General features: G+C 42.8%; 1 protein-coding gene across 3 annotated transcripts in view; it reads left to right on the forward strand.

Moving 5' to 3' along the window:
* The window catches only part of CD58 (CD58 molecule), a 63,523-nt gene continuing 40,674 nt past the window's right edge, over nucleotides 1–22,849 (forward strand). For all 3 annotated transcript variants that reach the window (XM_070785853.1, XM_070785855.1, XM_070785854.1), the window contains exons 1-2: nucleotides 1–140; nucleotides 21,776–22,069. In XM_070785853.1, coding sequence (XP_070641954.1) covers nucleotides 71–140; nucleotides 21,776–22,069 — 364 coding nt within the window. In that variant the 5' untranslated portion in view covers nucleotides 1–70. The remainder of the gene's footprint in view (nucleotides 141–21,775; nucleotides 22,070–22,849) is intronic.

Genomic DNA, 22,849 nt, shown 5'->3' on the forward strand with positions numbered 1-22,849 from the left:
GGCGGGGCTGGCCCTCCGGCAGACAGAGTTGTGCGGCTGCGAGCCATTAGCAGAAACTGCCCGGACCGCCATGGCCGCAGGGAGCGCCCCTGGGTGGGCCCTGGGGGTCCTTGGAGTGGTCTACCTGTTCCTCAAATTGGGTGAGTGGAGGCTTCCTCCGGGAGCCCACAGGGACCGGTAGCGGGAGGTGTCAGTGGCCCCCGGGCTCCGGGCCCGGTGGACGGGCGCGGTCCAAGGCGGCTGCAAATTCGGGTGGCGAAGGTGGCGGGGGGTACGTGCGAGGCAACTTATCGTGTCATCCACAAATCACCATAGGGTGGTCAGTAAGAAACTTGCTCCTCAGGCTCTGAGGTCTGGGAAAAAGAAACCAGACTCCGGCTCGTTCACCTCCCCTGCGCTCGTTCCGCCCTTTGGGAATCCTTCTTAATTCCCTCGACCCCCGATCCCCAATTATCTTCCACCCCGTGTTCTTCTGGAAGGGGTGCCTTTTCTGCGCGACCCCAGTGACTAAGTTACTACTTCTCGAGACGCCATCGTCCAGAACTTGAGCAGTTGTTTTTTTTTTTTTTTTACTGCTTCCGCAGCCCGCGAGCTTGTCCGGGGCGGGTCTCCACGGGCAGTGGATCCCGCTGTGTGCGCGCGCGCCGCGGCCAAAGCCAAGTGCAACCGCGCCTGTCCCGCGGCCGCGCCCTGGCTGATGGCGGTGGTTCAGAATCGCCTCGTAGCCGGAAGGAGAGGGCCTCGATTCGGAGTTTCTAAGTAGTGTGGCTGGTGCTGCTTTCCCCTCCCTTCTGAACAGAAAAGGACGAATGTGTGAGTGTCTCGGACTGTGTTTCTCCTTTTCACACTTCTTCAGTTAAATTGTCACGGCAGCCCCATAAGATAGGTATCTTTGTCTCCATTTTTTTACCTCCTCACCCACATCATCAACCTTTTCCCACACAGGCCCCTAATTAAGTCATAGCCAAACACCTGGTGCATAGTAATAGCCCCCTTAACTAGTACTTGGAATCCCCCTGCTGGCCCTTTAGCGCACACACCTGATCAGCCTTTCCTCTCCACTCGGCGTTCAGAGTGTGTTGAGTGCCTGTGGGAGGCACGCGTCTATGCGCTATGGAATACAGCCTGGGTAGGGGTGGTCGTGGTGGGGGTTGACATGTGCTCAAAAGTACCTACAGTGTAAGGCACAGAATTAAATGTTGTAAGAGAGGTAAATATAAAGTGCTGCGGGCGTGCAGAGGGAAGAGAACCACATCTTTGGTGAAATCAAATATCTTTCCTGAAGCAAAAACTTCCTGGAAGGGAGAGTGTTTGAACCTAGCCTCCGAGGACCGGTGGTATCATGCCATGATGTGGGAAAAGATGCCAAGAGGAGGGGATCAAGAAAGAAAGAGGAGATCAAGAAAGAAAGAGGAGGAGAGTGTAGAGGCAGTAGGGAGCCATCAGTGTCATTGGAGTGTGCCGGTGGGATCCTGAGGCCCCATGGGGGACCCTGAAAGTCCCCTTTGGGAGCTGGGATTCTCTCCTGCAGGCAAAAGAGACCTGTTTCTGGGCCTGACAGGAGCAGACCCATCCACTTAGAATAATCTGGCAGCAATGAAGAGAAAAGATTGTAGTTGAGAGGGATTGGAGGCAGAGGGGGCCTGGACAGGTACCATCACAGGCCCCAAAGGCTGTGAGGGTTTCATAGGCCAGAGCTGTCAGCACGAGGAAGAAGCACATACCAAGGTTGAATGGATGAGGTAATTCCTTCAGATGTGCGGGTCTCTCCCTGGTCTCAGAAGGCACCTTTGGCCACCACTGCCTGTTGCTATGCTCTTTTCCACTGAAAACAGTCTACCCATCTAGCCACACCTCTTCTAGGAAGACTCTCTAAACAGTCCCCTCATGGTGGTCTCTCCCACCTAATTCATTTATTTATTCAGAGGTCATTTGGTTCTGCAAGCATAAATATTATCTTCTCTGGATAGGCTTTGTGCTAAGGAAAACTCTATAGCTCTGCAGATAGTGAGCCCTTTGGGTACCAAGCCGGTCTCAGTGGGGAAAGCTGCCTAACAGTGATTAACAGTATTGGATCTCAGACCCTGGCCCTGCCCCTCACGGTTAAACTTCTGTAAGTTGCCTCACTTCTCTGTGACTCTGTATCTTTGTCTTTGAAGAGAGAGCACCACACATGTGAGAGAAAGGATACTAACATCTGCTTCATAGAATGATTGTGAGCTTCAGCCATTCAACACATACTTACTGACTGACAGCTCTGTGTCAGCACAGGGAAGCTTACAATTATTAGAGTGGGGAAGAGACAGTGAAGAAAGAAAGCAGTGAATGTGTAGTTGTTGGGTGGTGGTGAACATTTACTAATACAGAGATTAGTAGTGCAGAGCAAGGGAAATGGAAGTGGTTAATAGTTCTTACTAATTTTCTTAAATTTCGAAAGACGTAAAATCTTTAGAATAGTTGCAAAAACAGTACAGTGAACACTTGGCATGCCTTTCTCCTTGAATCACCAGTTATTAACATTTTATCACATTTGGTTTACTAGAGACAAACACCCACACCTACCCAGTTACTTTTTGTTGTTGTTTTTTGCTAAACCGTTTGAGAATTGCAGCTCTTACAACACCTTAACCCTAAATATTTCAACATAGGTCTTGTAAGAATAATATGTCTCCAGTAAGCCCTGGCACCATTTTCAGCGTCAGGAAGTATAGCATTGATAAAAGACTGTGTTCAGATGGGGTCCAGAAGCCAGTCCTGGATCATACATCAAGTTTGGTACTCATGCCTGTTTGTGCTGTGCTATGCTTAGTCGCCTAGTCCTGTCCGACTCTTTGCGACCCCATGGACTGTAGCCCGCCAGGCTCCTCTGTCCATGGCGACTCACCAGGCAAGAATACTGGAGTGGGTTGCCATGCCCTCCTCCAGGGGATCTTCCTGACCTAGGAATCGAACCAGGGTCTCCTGCATTGCAGGCAGATTCTCTACCAGCTGAACTACCAGGGAAGCCCCATGCTTTTTTAATCCCTTTGAATCTAAAAATATAAACTGTTGCCAACGTTTTTCTTTTTTTAAACTTTATGACATTGCTCTTTTTGAAGGGTCTGGACGAGTTGTTTTATATAAATGTCCCTCAGTGTTGGAGTGCATGCTTAAATTCTGATGTGGACTTTCCTGAGCACAGGTGTGCATCTCATCAGGGTGCAGATGCAGTCCATTTGCTGATTATCGGAGATGTTAATGTTGATTGATTGGTTAAGGTGAGGTCTATCAGATTTCTCTATTGTAGAGGCGAGTAAATATAGGAGATAGGTGGGCTCAGTTCCTAACCACTTCAATAAAGCAAATATCGCAATAAAGCAAGTCATATGAGTTTTTATTTCCTAGTGCATTTAAAAATGACATTTACATTATACTGTAGTCTAAGTGTGCCGTAGCATTGTGTCTAAGAAAATGTACATACCTTAATTTAAAAAATATTTTATTGCTAAAGAATGCTGATTACTATCTGACAATGCAGAGTTGCCACGAAACTTCAGTTTGTGTACAAAGCACAGTGTCTACAAAGTGCAATAAAATGCCGCATAATAAAATGAGCTATGTCTGTAATACGAGATTCATTAAGTAACACTTTGAGATTGTGTGAATATCCTGTTCTCCAACAATCTTTCACCCCGTGTTTTAGCACTCAGTGATAATTCTTCCCCAAGTCTATTATCACTAAATTGTTGCAGACGGAAATTTTCTATCCCTATTTGTCTATATACTTTATTGACAATCTTTAGTAACAAAGAGCTTTTGCACCTCCCTTTTTATTCTATTTTTTAGTACTAGTAAGGACTCATGGGTATCATTTAATATAGCATTCCGGTCATTATCCATTCTGATGCTTGGTGATCCTGAATTTGGTCACTGGGAACCCCTCCAAGCTTCAGTTTTGAGCACTTCCTTCTTTGTTGGCATAGAAGGATGTTCTGGGCTCATTTTGTACCTTTCCTGCCTCAGCCTTGGGCTCATTAGATTCCCTTTTTCGTTTAGTGGGGAATGGTATTTAGAATTTAAGATCTGGGTGCTAGATGTGCTAAGGGTCTCCCAGGTGGCTCAGTGGTACAGAATCCGCCTGCTAATGAGACATAAGAGACACGGGTTTGATCTCTGGGTTGGGAAGACCCCCTGGAGAAGGAAATGGCAACCCACTCTAGTATTCTTGCCTGGGAAACCCCATGGACTAGAGGAGCCTAATGAGCTACAGTCCATGGAGTCGGGAAGACTAAGACACGACTGAGCGATTGAGCACACACACACACTGGGTGTGCTCAAGGCTCCTGAAGTCACAGCTTGCTAGGCCCTGTCAGTTCTCAGAGCTAGGAATAGCTTTCACAAAGTCATGCATTTATCTTGTTACCACAAAGTAATCCAACAATTCAATTCTTCTGTTTCCTCCCTAAGAACTTCCTCCTAAGAATTCTATTCTTAGTAGCATTAGAATATTTGCCTAATCTACATTAAACACAAACTAGTTCCATAATTCCTGTGCCAATACTACTCCCAAGCACAAGTTTTACTAAATATAGTTCAAAACTTTTATTCTTCCACATATTCCACTAAATATGTACAGAACACTGTATTTTCAAGTTACCTGAGTTCTTAATTTTTCTTCTGTGTGGTTATGTTATCAAATGGATACATAGTTACATCAATGTGTTTCTGTCTATTCAATTTTAGGGTTTCCCCCACCTTAATTTAATTTTAAAATATGGAATCTGTTAACATGGTTCAAATAAAAACCAAACACAGCTGGCCTTCCATATTTGCAGGTTCTGCCTCTGTGGATTCAACCAACCACAGATCAAGAATATTCAGGGAAAAAAATTCCATAAAATCTCAAAAAGCGAAACTTGAATTTGCTGTATTCTGACAATTATTTAAATAGCATTTATGTTGTATTTGGATGGCATCACCTACTCAATGCACATGGGTTTGGGTGGATTCCAGGAGTTGGTGATGGACAGGGAGGCCTGGCGAGCTGCAGTTCATGGGGTCGCAAAGAGTTGGACACGACTGAGCGACTGAACTGAACTATGTTGTATTTACAATTATTTAAGTAGCATTTACATTGTATTAGATAGTATAAGTTATCTAGAGATGATTTAAAGTATATGAGAAGATGTGCATAGGTTACTATGCCGTTTTTATGTAAGGGACTTCAGCCTTCTCAGAGTTTGGTATCCACTGGGGTCCTGGAACCGATACCCTGTGGATACTGAGGGATGACCATTTAAAAAGTGCTCAGAAATTCTATTCCATCCCTATCTCTCTCCCTACAGTGTATCATTTGTTTGTTTTTGTCTTTCCTGTTTCTTTTTGTGGATACAAACAGATACATATGTTTGTTTCTAACTCTCTCTTTCAAACAATAGGTAACATACTCAATGTACTCTCTTATAGGTTGATTTTGTCACTTAACCACATGTCTGGAAAATCATATTCCATATGATTTCCATAATTCCATATCAGTTCATAGAAATCATCCTCTTGTTTTTTTTTTTTTTACAGCTGCATAGTGCTCTGTGGGATGGAGGTATATTTCATTCAGTCATTCTCTGGTAGTTAGTATTTTATATAGTGTAGTCAGGGGAGGTCTCTTTAAAAGGGGAAACAGTTGAGTGTAGACTTAAAAGGAAGTGATGGAACAGGCCAGGTGACTGGGAGAGTAGTATTCCAGACAGAGAGGATGGCAGCAAAAACCTTGAAATAGGTTTCAAATATTTAAGGAACTTTGAGGAGACCACTGTGCTGGAGAGTAAATAGGAAATTAAACTGTACAAGTAGTCAGGGCTGGATTCTAGAGATAAAGTTTTGTGGGCCCTTAAAGACTAACTTGTTAAATTCCCAGTGAAGTAGCAAGTCTCAGAGAGTTTTGAATAGGAGTGAAATTGTGATGACTTGAGTGTTTAAATGAATTATTCTGGATCCTGGGTAGAGAATAGTTCTTGCTGATGAAAAAGGAGAAGCAGGAAGACCAGTTAGGAGGCTGTGGGAACAATGACTAGCTGAGGGTGGGTAAGAAATGATGGGGTGGGGTGAGAAATAGGAACTATCAGGGTGTGTTTTGAAGTCTGGGCTGGCAGGATTCAGCAGTGGAGTGCATCAGTGGGGTAACATGTGGACAGGACCTAGGTAGTGCTGGGAAAGTACCAAGCTCAAAAATAGAAACTGTTGTTCAGTTCAGTTCAGTTGCTCAGTCGTGTCCAACTCTTTGGGACCCCATGAATCGCAGCACGCCAGGCCTCCCTGTTAATCACCAACTCCTGGAGTTTACTCAAACCTGTGTCCATGGAGTCGGTGATGCCATCCAGCCATCTCATCCTCTGTCATCCCCTTCTCCTCCTGCCCCCAATCCTTTCCAGCATCAGGGTCTTTTCCAATGAGTCAACTCTTTGCATGAGGTAGCCAGAGTATTGGAGTTTCAGCTTTAGCATCATTCCTTCCAAAGAACACCCAGGACTGATCTCCTTTAGGATGGACTGGTTGGACCTCCTTGCAGTCCAAGGGACTCTCAAAAGTCTTCTCCAATACCACAGTTCAAAAGCATCAATTCTTCGGTGCTCAGCTTTCTTCACAGTCCAACTCTCATATCCATACAGGACCACTGGAAAAACCATTGCCTTGACTAGACGGACCTTTGTTGGCAAAGAAATGTCTCTGCTTTTAAATATGCTATCCGGGTTGGTCATTACTTTCCTTCCAAGGAGTAAGCGTGTTTTAATATCATGGCTGCAGTCACCATCTGCAGTGATTTTGTTCAGTTCAGTTACTCAGTCATGTCTGACTCTTTGCAACCCCATGAATTGCAGCACGCCAGGCCTCCCTGTCCATCACCAACTCCCGGAGTTCACTCAAACTCATGTCCATCGAGTTGGTGATGCCATCCAGTCATATACTCTGTTGTCCCCTTCTCCTCTTGCCCCCAATCCCTCCCAACGTCAGTCTTTTCCAATGAGTAAACTCTTTGCATGAGGTGGCCAAAGTACTGGAGTTTCAGCTTTAGCGTCAATCCTTCCAATGAACACCCAGGACTGATCTCCTTCAGAATGGACTGGTTGGATCTCCTTGCAGTCCAAGGGACTCTCAAGAGTCTTCTCCAACACCACAGTTCAAAAGCATCAATTCTTTGGCGCTCAGCTTTCTTCACAGTCCAACTCTCACATCCATACATGACCACTGGAAAAACCATAGCCTCGACTAGATGGACCTTTGTTGGCAAAGTAATGTCTCTGCTTTTCAATGTGCTATCTAGGTTGGTCATAACTTTCCTTCCAAGGAGTAAGCGTGTTTTAATATCATGGCTGCAGTCACCATCTGCAGTGTTTTTGGAGCCCCCCAAAATAAAGTCTGACACTGTTTCCACTGTTTCCCCATCTATTTCTCATGAAGTGATGAGACCAGATGCCATGATGTTAGTTTTCTGAATGCTGAGCTTTAAGCCAACTTTTTCCCTCTCCTCTCTCACTTTCATCAAGAGGTTTTTTAGTTCCTCTTCACTTTCTGCCATAAGGGTGGTGTCATCTGCATATCTGAGGTGATATTTCTTCCAGCAATCTTGATTCCAGCTTGTGCTTCTTCCAGTCCAGCGTTTCTCATGATGTACTCTGCATAGAAGTTAAATAAGCAGGGTGACGATATATAGCTTTGACGTACTCCTTTTCCTATTTGGAACCAGTCTGTTGTTCCATGTCCAGTTCTAACTGTTGCTTCCTGACCTGCATATAGGTTTCTCAAGAGGCAGGTCAGGTGGACTGGTATTCCCATTGCTTTCAGAATTTTCCACAGTTTATTGTGATTCACACAGTCAAAGGCTTTGGCATAGTCAATAAAGCAGAAATAGATGTTTTTCTGGAACTCTCTTGCTTTTTCTATGATCCAGTGGATGTTGGCAATTTGATCTCTAGTTCCCCTGCGTTTTCTAAAACCAGCTTGAACATCAGGAAGTTCACAGTTCACGTATTGCTGAAGCCTGGCTTGGAGAATTTTGAGCATTACTTTACTAGCATGTGAGATGAGTACAATTGTGCGGTAGTTTGAGCCTTCTTTGGCATTGCCTTTCTTTGGGATTGGAATGAAAACTGACCTTTTTCAGTCCTGTGGCCACTGCTGAGGTTTCCAAATTTGCTGGCATATTGAGTGCAGCACTTTCACAGCATCATCTTTCAGGATTTGAAATAGCTCAACTGGGATTCCATCTCCTCCACTAGCTTTGTTCGTAGTGATGCTTTCTAAGGCCCACTTGACTTCACATTCCAGGATGTCTGGCTCTAGGTCAGTGATCACACCATGTTGATTATCTTGGTCGTGAAGATCTTTTTTGTACAGTTCTTCTGTGTATTCTTGCCACCTCTTCTTAATATCTTCTGCTTCTGTTAGGTCCATACCATTTCTCTCCTTTATTGAGCCCATCTTTGCATGAAATGTTCCCTTGGTATGTCTAACTTTCTTGAAGAGATAGATCTCTATTCTTTCCCATTCTGTTGTTTTCCTCTATTTCTTTGCACTGATCGCTGAGGAAGGCTTTCTTATCGCTCCTTGCTATTCTTTGGAACTCTGTATTCAGATGCTTATATCTTTCCTTTTCTCCTTTGATTTTTCGTTTCTCTTCTTTTCACAGCTATTTGTAAGGCCTCCTCAGACAGTGATTTTGTTAGTTTGCTCTTTTAGCAGAGCTTGCCTTATTCTGCTCTTGTTGACCTAATCTCTCCAACTAGATTTTAGATCCTAGTACACAGGAACCAAGTCATATAATATTTAATAAAATGTCTCTTTCTTTGATATATTTTAATATTTTTCACAGTACAGATTGTTAAATCTGAACAGTAGATGGTAAAGTATTGGTCAAACGTTTCTCCCTTTTAAATTCTTATGTTATCTCACATTGTTATATGCGTGTGTGCCATCGCTTCAGTCGTGTCCGACTCTTTGCGACCCTATGGATTGTAGCCCACCAGGCTCCTCTGTCTGTGGGATTTTTCAGGTAAGAGTCCTAAAGTGGGCTGCCATGCCTTTCCCCAGGGGATCTTCCTGACCCAGGCCTTGAACCTGTGGCTCCTTTAGCTCCTACATTAGCAAGTGAATTCTTTTACTGCTGAGACACTGGGGAAGCTCATTGTTATGTGAGACTTATTCATACACTTTGTTTGACTTAAGGTTTGGAGAGTCTATGTGTGTTTATTTAAGAAAGATAATCCAAGTCAAAATAATGTTGTGTATTCCTATTAAAAAAACCCCAACTAGATCCAGTATTACAGTGGGGTGGATATAATAGTTGCCATGAATTAAGCACATGCTTTGTGCCAAGTGTTGTGCTTAAGTTTTAATTTTTTTTTTTTTCATTTAATTGTTGTACTAGTTTTGTAAGGTAGAGACTGTTAAAGAGGAGAAAAATAGTTGAGTATGTTGAGACCATGTCAAAGTTCACACAGCAGAGAAGCAGTAGAACCTGCTGGCACTTAGCCCATGACTCAGAGTCCATGTATTCCCAACCCAAGAATAGATTACCCTCTTTTCCCCCCTGCACCCCTGGTTATGGGATCTTTCCCCAACCAGGGACTGAATCTGGGTCAAGGCAGTGAAAGCCTAGAATCCTAACTGCTAGGCCACCGGGAAGTCCAGATAAACAGCTTTTTGATGATTGGTATAACCATAGTTGATCTCTTATAACATGTATATATTGCCCAATGTAACGTTGTCAAAGCAGGTAAAATGATATAAAACAGCAAATTACCAATCGCATAGATTGTATTCAATATTGTAGATTGTAATCTACAATGCAGAGGTGGAGGAACTTTCTTTGGGCCATGAAATTAAGAATGGGGGTTTATTTATGTATTCATTTATTAATATTTTGCCATAATTATACTGTTTTATACATCCTGAATGCTTTGGCATAAACACAATAACATAATATTTGTAAATTAACAATATTTTGTTAATATTGAAATTAACAGTAATTTCATAATATCACTTAACTTCTACTCTTATTCAGATTCCTTCAATTGTCACAAGAATGTCTTTTAAAATACCAAGATCTAATCAAATTTCACATTTCTGCATTTGCTGCTGTTTTTTTTATCTTTAACAGGTCTCTTTTAGGAATTTTGAAAACGACTTACAACTACTTTTAAAGAACTGGATCTGGGAGTTTATTTTGTTGCCCTCTTTTTACTATAATTTTAAAAAATTGAATTGTTTACTTGTACACTTCATTACTGTTATTTGTTTTTTCCCTTTTTTAATTGACTTATAATATTACATTAGTTTCAGGTGTAAACGTAGTGGGTCAACATTTTTATACATTACAAAATGATCACATAAGTCTAGTTATCACCTGTCACCATAGAAAGTCATTACAATATTATTGGCCATATTCCCTGTGCTGTATATTACATCTCCATAATTGCTTATTTTATAGCTGGTAGTTTGTACTTCTTAATCTCCCTCACCCATCTCACTCACCCCTCTACCCACCTTGCCTCTGGTAACTACTAGTTTGTTCTCTGTATCTATGAGTCAGTTTCTCTTTTGAATGTTTGTTCTTAGATTTCATATATAAGTAAAATCATATGGTATTGGTCTTTCCCTGTTTTACTAAAGTTACTTAGCACAATACCTGCTATATCTATCCATGTTGTTGTAAAAGCCAAGATTTCATTTCTTATGGGTGAGTAATATTCCATTGTTTGTAAATACCCCCATCTTCTTTATTCATTCATCTATCTATAGACACATAGGTTGCTTCCATATCTTGGCTATTGTAAATAATGTTGCAATGAATATTAGTGTGCGTGTTTTTTCTAATAAGTGCTTCTTTCTTCTTTGGGTAATTTACAGAAGTGAAATTGTTGGGTCGTATGGCCGTTTCTATTAATTTTCTGAGGAGCCACCATACTGTTTTCCGTAGTGGTCGCACCAATTTACCTTCCCACCAACAGTGCGAGTTTTCTTTTCACTGCATTCTTGCAACTCTTGTTATTTGTTGCCCTTTTGCTGTTAGCCATTCTGACAGGTGTGAGGTGGCATCTCATTGTGATTTTGATTTGTGTTTCCCTGATTATTAGTGATGCTGAGCATCTTCCCATAGGCCTGTTGGCCATCTCTGCCTTCTTTGGACAATGTATATTCAGGTCCCCTGCCTATTTTCTAATCAAGTTTTTGTTGTTAATTCCTTCTAGTTTAGTTTTTAAATTTCAGTTATTGTAGTCTTCAGCTTGGTTTGAATCTTTCTATTTTCTAACTCTTTGGTGAAGTTCTCACACTGTTTATTCTTCTCTTGAGTTCATTGAATTACCCTAAAGTCTTTATCAGATAAATGGATTGTTTGTCTCCACTCGGTTCTTCTTTTGGGGTTTGTCTTTTTCCTTTGTTTGTTTCCTATTTCTGTCTCCTCATCTTGCCTAATTCTCTGGGTTTTTCTATGTAGTGAATAGGCCAGTTATGTTTCCTGGTCTTGGAGAAGCGGCCTTGTGTAGGACATGACCTGTTTTCTTGTTTTTCCATCTCTTTTCCTTGTGCTTGTTGCTCTTCCCAATGCTTCTTGTGCCTGTGCTGGTGAGCTCTTAACCCATCAGCACTCTCTCCTTCCCTTTTGGTAACTAGAACTATATGTTCTAGGGGCGCCCGCATATGGGCTGCATGTACCCTTCTGTTGCGGCACAGTCAAATTCTGTGGGCAGCTGACTCCATTGACTCCCCTGCCAGGCCCTACCTGGTGTGGAAGCTGCTGGCCTGCTGTGGGGTGAGGCTGGGTCCCAGCGTGACTTACACTTGTGTTTTTAAATTAATACAAGCTTTGAGGGTAGGCCTTGCTTTCTCTCTTTAAAAGCAGAATGTTTGCCTGTGTGCATCAGCCTTTGTTTGCACAAGTTTTCTGTCTTTTGATTTCTTTTCATGTTGTTTACTCTCAAGTACAGAAGGTTTTTTGAAGTTTTTACTGAAGGGCACAGCAGCAGCGCCTTAGATTGTGCAGTTACAGATAAAAGCTTCCATCTCAGGACTGAAGGTGAAACCAGGATACAACCTTTTCCGTTTGCTCAGACAAGTTTGAATATGAAGTGTGACTAAAATAATGATCCCGTCCCCAGAATAGGGCTGGAAGACATTCAAGCAGTTCCTCTTTGGAGGTAGCCTTTGGTACCCGTCCACCGGCCTTAAAGGAGAATGTCTTGTAGTTACTTTATGGGCGTGGGATTCTCTGCTTTGGCCTCTTTGTTTTCTTGTTTTCAGTCTCTTTCCCTTGCATTTGTCGGCCTTCTCCTTCTCAGTGCTGCTTGTGCCTGTGCTGATGAGCTCTTAGCCCAAGGACTGGGGCTCAAGTGAAGCCAGTGAAAGTGAGGGCACCTCTTGCCCAGAAATACTGTAAGAAATCCATGTCTGCTCTCTGCCTGCAGTTGGAAGCTCTTGGTTCAAAGATCTGTCCTTTGTGACCTTGAACTGTTTTATCAAGCAAGTATCCATCTCAGGAAACCAAGTTATTTTGATAGGCTTGCTCTGAGGAAATGAACCCATTTTGGTTCCTGATGACCTTCACTTTACAAAAATATATATTTATTTATTTGGCCGTGTCAGGCCTTAGTTGGGGCATGCAAGATCTTTGTCCTTCGTTGTGGCCTGTGGGATCTTTAGTTGAGGCGTGTAAACTCTTAATTGCGGCACGTGGGATCCATTTCCCTGACCAGGGATCGAACCCAGGCCCCTTGCATTGGGAGCACAGAGTCTTAGCCACTGGCCCACCAGGGAATGCCCCCCCTAGTGACCTTCATTTTCCCTAATGTTCCCTGAATGTCTGTCAAGATCAGTGTCTGAATTTCCATCAGGCTCTCTGGTCTGTAGTGTCTGAATGTTTTTCCCATGTAACAGTTAAAAAGTAGGAAAAAAAAAAAAGTTTAATGTGCACATTCACATTAAAGAAATCCATATTAATAATAAGAAATCCATATTAATAAGAAACTAATAAGGCTGTCATCATAAATTAGTTGTAATAGAGTTTCTCAACTATGAGCTGAGTACTTGGAAAAAACTAATAGGGATTATAAAGAAATTTTTAATGAAATAACCAATAGTGTATTGAAATACCTTTAATCAGACTTTGGTGAATAGATTTAAAAAGACTTTCAGAATCTTAAATAGCTCTAGTAAGAACCTTATTCTCCAAAGCATGCTGTAGGTACTATCCAAGACAAGAACAATCAAAGGCAAATGTGATTTTTGAGCATGATATGATGTGGGTATATTGAAAGAGCAGGCCAGAGTAATGCTGTTAAATAGAAATATAATATGAAACAGGTAAAATTAATCTTAATATATTTTATTTAACCTTATATATCCATAATATTTTCATTTCGACATGTAGTTGATATAAAAAATATTAATGAAAGATTTTACATTTCCCTTTTCGTACTTAATCTTCAAAGTCTGGTATGTGTCTTATACTCACAATACATCTCAATTTGCACTAACCACGTGTCATGGGCTCATGAGCCTCGTGTTGCTAGTGGCTGTTGAATTGGACTGCACAGATTGAGAGGGAAACATCCTGGGGAGAGAGGCATTCTCAAGTGCAAGAATAAGGAACAAAAAGAAGAGTATTTTAGCGTGACAGGAGACAGGAAAGCGCAAAAGGAAGTTGGTTTAAAGAACAAACATCTTAATTCTGGATGAACTCATCTAGGAGACGAGAAATAGCTTGACAGCTGAGAGCACATGTGAGGCGAGTTCTGTGGAGTTTCTGGAACTGGGTAGCCTGGGGGTTATGGTCTGCTGGCAGGCAGGGGGCTGCAGTTTAAGTCTGAAATAGATGAAGACAGGGAAGCTGTGGTGGTATAGCTAAGACCAGTAGATTTCTGCCTTTGGAAATCATGCAAACAGAGAAATCACTGACTGGGACTGGATGTAGGTGGAATTGACAAGGAAAGATCTAGGCATCTCACATTGCAGCTAACAGCACGGGCTCTGGAGCTGGCCGCCTGTGTCAGGACACTAGCTCTGTCATGGACCAGCTGGGCGACTGTGGTCAGCTTCTGAACCTCTCTGAGCTCCAGAGAGCATTACCTTTGAATGCTCTTCCCCATATGCTCAAGCTCATTCCTTTACTTTTTCTGGGCCGTGCTCACTTGCCAGCTATAACTACCTCACATATAACAGGAACTTCCCTTCTCATTATTAATCATCCCCCTCCTCATACGCTGCTTCATTTTTCTCGATAGCACTTAATACCACCTAATATACTTTTTCATTTAATGTTTTCCTCCCCTTCCCCACCCCCAAACCCCACCAATAATGTAAATTCCAGGAGGGCAGGATTCTGTCTGATTTGTTCAGTGTTGTATCCTAACTGCTTAGTACAGTACCTGGGACATAGGAGGCATTCAATAAATATTTGGTGAGCGAATCAATGAAGAGTAAGGCCTACCCTGCAGAGTTAAGTTGAGGATTTAATGAACCTATCCATCTACCTATCTATTCACACATCTATCTATGTCTTGGACCAAGTACCTGGCACATAGTGAGCCTTCAGTAAAAGTGCTGATGTTGTTGCTATTGTTAAATATTATTATTGAGACTGAGCTGGTCTAGGGCTCATTTGGATGATCTGTTGTTAATATCTAGGGCTCATTCAGTTTGAATTTATTAAGAGCTAGGTTAGAGAAACAAGCTGCACTAAACTTCCTCGGATGAAGAGACTATGCTCTTCTTTTGATTATCTTTGTATCTCAAACCATGGTGCTGGAGAAGACTCTTGAGAGTCCCTTGGACACCAAGGAGATCAAGCCAGTCAATCCTAAAGGAAACCAATCCCGAATATTCATTGGAAGGACTGATACTGAAGCTGAAGCTCCAGTACTTTGGCCACCAGATGCGAAGAGCCAACTCATTGGAAAAGACCCTGGTGCTGGGAAAGGTTGAGGGCAGGAGGAGAAGGGGGTGACAGAGAAGGAGATGGTTGGATGGCATCACTGACTCAATGGACGTAAGTTTGAGCAAACTCTGGGAGATAGTGAAGAACAGGGAAGCCTGGCATGTGCAGTCCATGGGGTCCCAAAGAGTTGGACACAACTTAGCGACTGAACAACAACAGCATTGTATCCAGTGAGCATATTCCCATGCCAGGACTGGGGCATGGGGCTGATGGATAGAATTTTTGTGGACTTCATAGAGCAGATTATTCAATATCACAGTGACCAAGACATTTGAGGAGGGTGGCCACTCTCTGTACTGTGAGCATGTGTGCTCATGTCTCCAGAGACTTAGCTTCCCCTCCTAGCTCCTGGCTTGAATGAATCTTTAACTGAATTGTCGTTATGATGTCATATACACAGGGGGAAATACCAAGATTTATATGTTTGGGTACTGAAACTTTCAGGGGATTTTTTTTTTCTACTCATCAAATGAATTTTTGTTTCAACTGCTAAAATCTGCAGCCATGTGGAACCTTGAAAAAATTTTAGGAAGAGAAGGAAGTATTTTAAAATCATATTGTTCGTTTCTAAGAAAAAACTCCAGAAAAAAACCTTTCTTCAAAATCCAGAAGACCGTTAGCTTGTGTTTAAATAATGGAAGTGAAAAAACTGCATGTCCTCAAACCTCAGACAAGGTGTTAACATTGATTAAGGGCTGATGTCCTGAGTGGGTATGCTTATCTGGTGCAGTGCCCTGAAGCCCACAACATGTGGTAGGTGAAACCTAGCTAGACTTGAAGGGGATGGGGAGTGGGGAGCTGACAGACCCTCCAGTCTGGCTGTGGTGCTGGAGGCAGACAGTGAGGAGGAAAGAGGTCTCTTCTGACTGTGTCTGAGGGGTCCCAGGCCATTTATTCTGCAGCTTCAGTTAAGCATCTCCACCTCTCCTTGCTGAGTCTTGGTTCCTCAGCCAGTTTCCACAATGATATCAGTTCAGTTGTTCCATCGTGTCCGACTCTTTGTAACCCCATGGACTGCAACACACCAGGCTTCCCTGTCCATCACCAACTCCTGGAGCTTGTTCAAACTCATGTCCATTGAGTTGGTGATGCCATCCAACCATCTCATCCTCTGTTGTCCCCCTCTCCCCCCACCTTCAATCCTTCCCAGCATCAGGGTCTTGCAAAAAGCTCAGGATTTGGGGTGACTATTAAATTTTGTGATTCTGTCAGGAAGCCCTACATTTTGTATTACATTAAAGTTATATTTAAATCAGTTTAGTTATCACTCAAAAAATATTTATTTACTGAATGTCCTTCATGGGCAATGGGGATGCAGCAGAGATAGAGAATGACCCTGTCTTTGGGGCTGACCTGACTCAGCCCTTCACTGGGATTAAAATTAGTTGCCAACTAATTCCATAAATAACATTTCTTGGAAACTGAGGAAATCTGGCAGTTTCCACGTGCCACATGGGGAGGAGCTGAGGAGCCCTCTCCAGGTGAGCCAGACTTGCTGGGACTGTAGTCTCCACCGCTCCCTTTTGTATCACACCTGGCTCGTCCGTGGCTTCTCTGCTGATTTGCTGGTCTCTGTTTCAGGGTTTCATTTGCCAGTTCTCAAAGGCTTCTCAGTGGCTCCCATGACTTTGTGTCCTTAGGACTTCTTTTTTTGCTCCTTATTTTCTCCCTGCACGCCCCCTTTAGCTTTTCTTCCTTCCTGCATTTGACTCTCTCTCATCCCCTTTCCCTCCTTACTTTTTCACATGTCACATATTCCTTGCTATCAGATGTGATAAGTGCCGACTCTTAGACCTTCCTTTCAACTTAGTTTCCCTTGGTCTTTAATTATGAAGCCCTATCTTATTTCTTATTGAATTTCTAAATTTTTTTTTTTTTTTAAAGCAACAGCATTATGAAACTTGGGTCTGAATTTGGGTTCCCATGTAACATTTTGAAGATCTGGGCTCATTGATATCTTGCTCAAGCAAACCTTCTCAATTTCCTCATGTATATGAGGATGGGTATGGAATAGGGCATGGTTCTCTGGGGATCTGTCCAGCCCTGACATTCAGTGATTTGGGGACCCCTGAGTTTGTGCCTTACCTGTAGGCTTTAGAGATGTGCTTGACTCACAACTAGAATGGTTTGACTTTCTCATTCCCAACAACTGCTGTTCCAATACATTCTAGAAATTGCATCCTGAGATATTGTGACACTGTCTTTAATAACCTTATACCATATAGCAAGCCAAATATGAAGGGGTTTCCTAGATGGCTCAGTGATAAAGAATCTGCCTGCCAAAGCAGAAGACTCAAGAGATGCAGGTTCAATCCCTGGGTTGGGAAGATACCCTGGAAAAGGAAATGGCAACCCACTCCAGCATTCTTGCCTGGGAAATCCCATGGACAGAGGAGCCTGGCAATCTACAGTTCATGGGGTCGCAAAGAGTTGGACATGACTGAGTAACGAGCACACACATACAAGCCAAGTAAGAAGCAGTGGTGAAGAGTCAGACTGAGTTCAAATCCAGTGTCACCACCTAATTCGTCAGTTAATCTTTTTGTGCCTGTCTGCAAAACAGGGTTAAAACAATATCCAGCTTTGCTTCATCCAGCCTAGCATTTCACATGAAGTACTCTGCATAGAAGTTATAAGCAGAATGACAATATACAGCCCTGATGTACTCCTTTACCAATTTGAAACCAGTCCACTATTCCACGTCCTATTCTAACTGTTGCTTCTTGACCTACATACAGGTTTCTCAGGAGGCAGGTAAAGTGGTCTGATATTCTCATCTCTTTAAGAATTTTCCACAGTTTGCTGTGATCTACACAGATCAAAGGCTTTTAAAAACAATACCTGCTTAATATTGTTAAGAGGATTCTCTGAATACATATTTGTAGAGCTCTTCCAACTGCCCAGCAGATAGTAAGTGCTATAGAAGTGTTTGATTAAATAAACTAAAAATAGCAGTTAACCTGAATCTCAAGACTTAAGTGAAAATGAGCAGAGGATTTTGTGGCTGGGAGTTGAGGGGGGTGGGGGGGCCCATTGCATTAACCCAGTAGTTAATGATGACCATATTTTCTAAATAAAAAATCAGGTCACTTTGTCTGAAAATATTTGAGTTCCACTTTGGACTTCTAGCCCTATGAGAACTACCAAACTGGGTGTAATGATGATACTTTGTAAGACTATAAGAGTTTTTGCAATTGGAAATTACCACTCTACATATTGGTACTAGGTACCTTCATATCTTACAAAGAAAAGATGATTCGATATTCTTGAAAACAAATAAATCTCCAGTAGTTAAAAAAATCTGTCTAGTATAGAATATCTGTTTAAGCAATCATTGATACATTTTTCCCCTCCCTCTATCTCTCTCTACTTTGCAACAGCGAAAAGGCACTCCATGCCCAGTTCTCACACAGTCTCACAGTGAATCATTGAAAGAAAAAGAAAGAAAACCCTGTTGAAAGCCTACTTCATTTCAGCCATTGTATAGACTCTCAGTCTTATTTATTTTATTATTATTATTTTTCTCTCAGTCTTATTCAGACCTCAAAGCAACCTTTTCTGGGAGCCATTATGATTTTCATTTTAGGCTGAGGAAATCTAGCATGGCAGGAACTTTTAAGTATTTATCCTGGGTCCATCTGGCTTGAAAGCTGGGGCCCTTTTCAGTCTGCCCTCTGGCATAGTAAGGTAAGCATCCCAGTGGTCCCTTTTCTAACCACTCACTGTTAGCAGCAAAGTAACCAACACTGCTGATTCCTTTCTTTAGCTGATGTTTGCTCATTCATTCATTCGTTCACAGTGTGTTACCTTGAGGAAAAACTCACTCGCCTTTCTCCTGTTCTTTTTCATTGGAAATGATTGTATTAGTAACTTACTTTAGGATCAGTCTTGGAGGTGCAACAGAAAAGACTTTACTATAGGAAGGAGAGGGTAGACTAGTCTCTGCAAATGTGATGATTCCCAAATCTGTACCTTCCGCTGTGAGCCCGAGACCTGTGGACCCAAGACAGCTCCATGTGGATGTCTTATCAGTTGCTTATGCTTAGCAACCATCAGTCAGTTGATTGCTGGGTAAGGACGGGAGAGGAGCGATGATGAAGCAGGTAGAGGAAGCATTGCCTCCAAGAAGGCAGGCCCTGAGTCAGGAAGGTGTGTGGCATGTGGGAAGAAATAAAAGCAGTTCCGAATGGCTGGAAGGAAGAGAGCAAGAGGGGAACGGGTGGGGAATGAGGCTGGAGAGGCAGACAGGGATCAGATCACAGTGTCTGACCCTTGTGAGTGAGTGAGGGGCTGGGCCAGGTCAGGTCTGTTCTGGTCCCTGTTTCCTCATCTGTGATACAGAACTAGCAACATGACTGCACAGGAATGTAGAGAGGATTAAAAAGGTACACAAGAGTATGGGAACATGTAATGGCAGAGGGTAAGCACTCAATAACATTTTCTTTCATTTTTCTTAGTTCCCTGTCATTGCACCTGTGAAATGGGGGTGATTTAATCATGGGGATTTCTTTCAACTCAAAATGACTGTGATTTTTTTCTCAACCGGTCTCCCCATTTTCCACCATTAGCTCCATTTCTGACTTTTCTTTTCCCTGTGCTCAAGCCCAGGAAACACCCCCCTGCCTCACGCCCCCCGCTCCGCCCCTGAAAAGACAGAAGCCAGCATTATGCAGCCAGGAAGAAGCGATTGAACTCAGACCTCTTCTCTTCTTCCACCACCTTGCTTACTCTCATCCATTTATTCATTTACAAGACATTTCCAGCCTCCGCTATTGTGTGTGGTTAGACTCTCACACCTCAAATCTTACTCCTGTTCATGCCTTTTCACTGGCTCTGGTTGGGTGGGAGAAATAGTGCTTGACCAAGAAAGCCCACAATTGGCCTGTTTAATATTTTTTATTTTTCTTGTACTCTTTCAGTTAATCCTGATTGTGCCTCCAAAAATTTCAATCAGTGAAGTTTTAATTTGTCTTGAATGTCTTTCCCTTAACAGCTGCTTTTCTCTCTTAAGAAAGTCAAGTCTGGAGCAAGATGTTTTTAAGCCCATTTTGGGGTATCAAGAATATCCCAATCTAGTAGTGATAGTCAATGTTTGCCAACTGGATTGATGTGGAGGAGGCGGGAGGCTCTGATTTGAAGCATGAGTCAGTTTCTTTGCTGTAAATACTCCCACTGTGGTGGATTTCAAGCTATCAACCAGACTTTACTGAATGGAGTCCAGCAGGAATGGCTACAGTTGGCTCCGACGTGCCATTGCACTCAATCCTTGAGACCTTAGACTTCATCACATCCCCCAACTTTCTTCTTAGTCATTCTGATTTCATTTAGTGGTCAGCCAAGAAAGAGGCCTGACAGTCACAATTAACTCCTCTCATCCAGTCACTAAATCCTGTTCATTTCTCTCTCAAATGTCAAGTCTGTCCACTTGTCCATTTCCACTGCCTAATCTGGTCTCCTGATCCACCATTCTTTCATTGCTACCACACTGACCTATTTTCTGGCTTCTCTGCATCCACACTTGCTCATCAACCAGCATCCACTGTGCAGACAAAGTCAGCCTGCTGAAATTTAAATTATATCATACCAGTCTTCTGTTTAAAACCTTTCCGTGACTTTCCTTGCAGTTACAATAAAGTCCAAATCCTTAGCTTATCTTGCCTGACTCCGCCCAGCCCCTCACTCCCAGACTCTGTGATCTGGCCCCTGGCTGCCTCTCAAGCCTCATTGCCCACCCATTCCCCCATCTTGCTCTCTTCCAGCCATTTGGAACTGCTTTTATTTCCTCCAACATGCCAAGCACGTTCCTGACTCATGCCCTGACTCTTGTCTGCCGGATCATCTTTTCTACCCGTCCTCTTATCTCGCTGACTTCTCTTATCTTCCAGTGCTTTGTTATCCTGTGTCAGGTCAGCATGATCTCCTAGGAAAGGCCCTTGACTGGGTGGTTCTCCTTGCCTGCTCAGTGTCTTCTCCCTTGAGAGCCTGGAGCAATACCTGTCTTGTTCGCCACCCTTTCCCCAGCATGGCCCACAGTACCTGGCATGTAGTTGGTGTGAAAGTGAAAGTTGCTCAGTCATGTCCGACTCTGCGACCCTGTGGACTACACATTCCTTGGAATTCTCCAGGCCAGAATACTGGAGTGGGCAGCCTTTCCCTTCTCCGAGGAGCTTCCCAACCCAGGAATTGAACCCAGGTCTCCTGCATTGCAGGTGGCTTCTTTACCAGCTGAACCACCTATGGTGCTCCAGAAATGTTGAATCCATTTCTTGGATTTAGGCAGACCCCAGTTCCCTATTTTTTTTTTTTAATTCATTTAATTTATTTATCTTACTTTTGCTTATGCTGGGTTTTCATGGCTGGGCGCCAGCTTTCTCTAGCGTGGTATGCAGGAGCTACTCTTCGTTGCCATGTGCAGGCTCATTCTGGTGACTTCTCTTGCTGTGGAGCACAGGCTCTAGGCAGATGGGCTTAGTAGTTGCCTGCACCATGTAGGAACCTTCTCGGACCAGAGATCGAACCTGTGTCCCCTTGCATTGCTGGGTGGATTCTCACCCATTGGACCACCAAGGAAGGGCCCCCCACCCCGTTTCCTATTAAAGAATAAACTCTACAGGGTTAAGCATGTTCTACCTCCTGTACTTTTTATCAGCAGTTATCAGCTTCCTACAAAAAGTAGCTAATGAATAATTTTTACCACTAAACTTAATCATTTTCCCTTGAAAAAGGCATCTTGAAAGATAGTTTCCTATTTTTGATCAAGTCATATCATTTTTCCTAATCAATTTCTTTCTTTTTTTTTTTCCTCTCTAGATTTCATCAGCTGTTCTCAAGAAATTTATGGAGCTATGAATGGGAATGTAACCTTTTACGTTTCAAAGTTTCACCCGAGTACAGAGATTATATGGAAGAAGGAGAAGAATAAAGTTGTAGAATGGGATATACAATCTGGACTCGAAGCTTTTCAGTCTTTTAAAGATAGAGTTTATTTAGACATTGGGTCAGGTAACCTCACCATCACCAGGTTAACAAAATCAGATGAGGGTCTGTATGAACTTGAATCCCCAGGTGTTAGAAATAAGTCCGAGTTCCACCTCAAAGTGATTGGTGAGTATCCATAAATTTGTTTGTTCAAATAGCAAATTTCCAAGTATTTTAGGAGACTAATACTAACCAATGGTTTATGGGACATAAAACAATGAGCTGTATCACCTGTTGTCAGGGTTTTTCTCTCTTTCTGGTACCCAGGAGCCACTTTTAGCTCCCTGTCATCCTCTCAGTGAAGAGAGGATGTGACTGAGGTCGAGAGAACAGCACAAGCTGGCCACAGCCGCTGGCAGCAGCATCACTTGTCTTGCCGGGAATGTTCTGAAAAAGTGTGTAGTGGCAACATGAACTCAGAACTCTTTGAACACCTGTGAATTGGAGTTCGTGCTTCCTCCTGCACCCCACACAGGTGGTGGGATTTTATTTTCCCTCCTCTTACCACTTTAAACTGGAACTGGGGATAGGATTCAGGTTCCTCTGTGCCTCTCACTAATGCTTCCTGGTTATTCTCTTTCCCCCATGTCTAAAGCACTTGCCTTGTTACCGACTTCCAGAGGCTGATGGCTACCCCTACATGTTTGGTTTTTTCCTCCAGTTTTATTGAGAAATAATCGACATTCATCACTGTCTAAGTTTAAGGCATACAGCATGGTGGTTTGATTTACATGTATTATGAAATGATTATCACAGTAGGTTCAGCTAACATTCATCTTCCCTTGCTGTTCTCAAATGTCCTAGTAATGCTTTGTCTCATAGCTGCCTTTTGTGTGCTGCAGCATAGCTCAGCTCAGCCCATTCCCATCTCTCCCCTCTGATGCATCACAGTTTCCACTCATCTTA

This window comes from Bos indicus, chromosome 3 (genome assembly GCF_029378745.1).
Source record: "Bos indicus isolate NIAB-ARS_2022 breed Sahiwal x Tharparkar chromosome 3, NIAB-ARS_B.indTharparkar_mat_pri_1.0, whole genome shotgun sequence".
Taxonomy (NCBI): Eukaryota; Metazoa; Chordata; class Mammalia; order Artiodactyla; family Bovidae; genus Bos; species Bos indicus.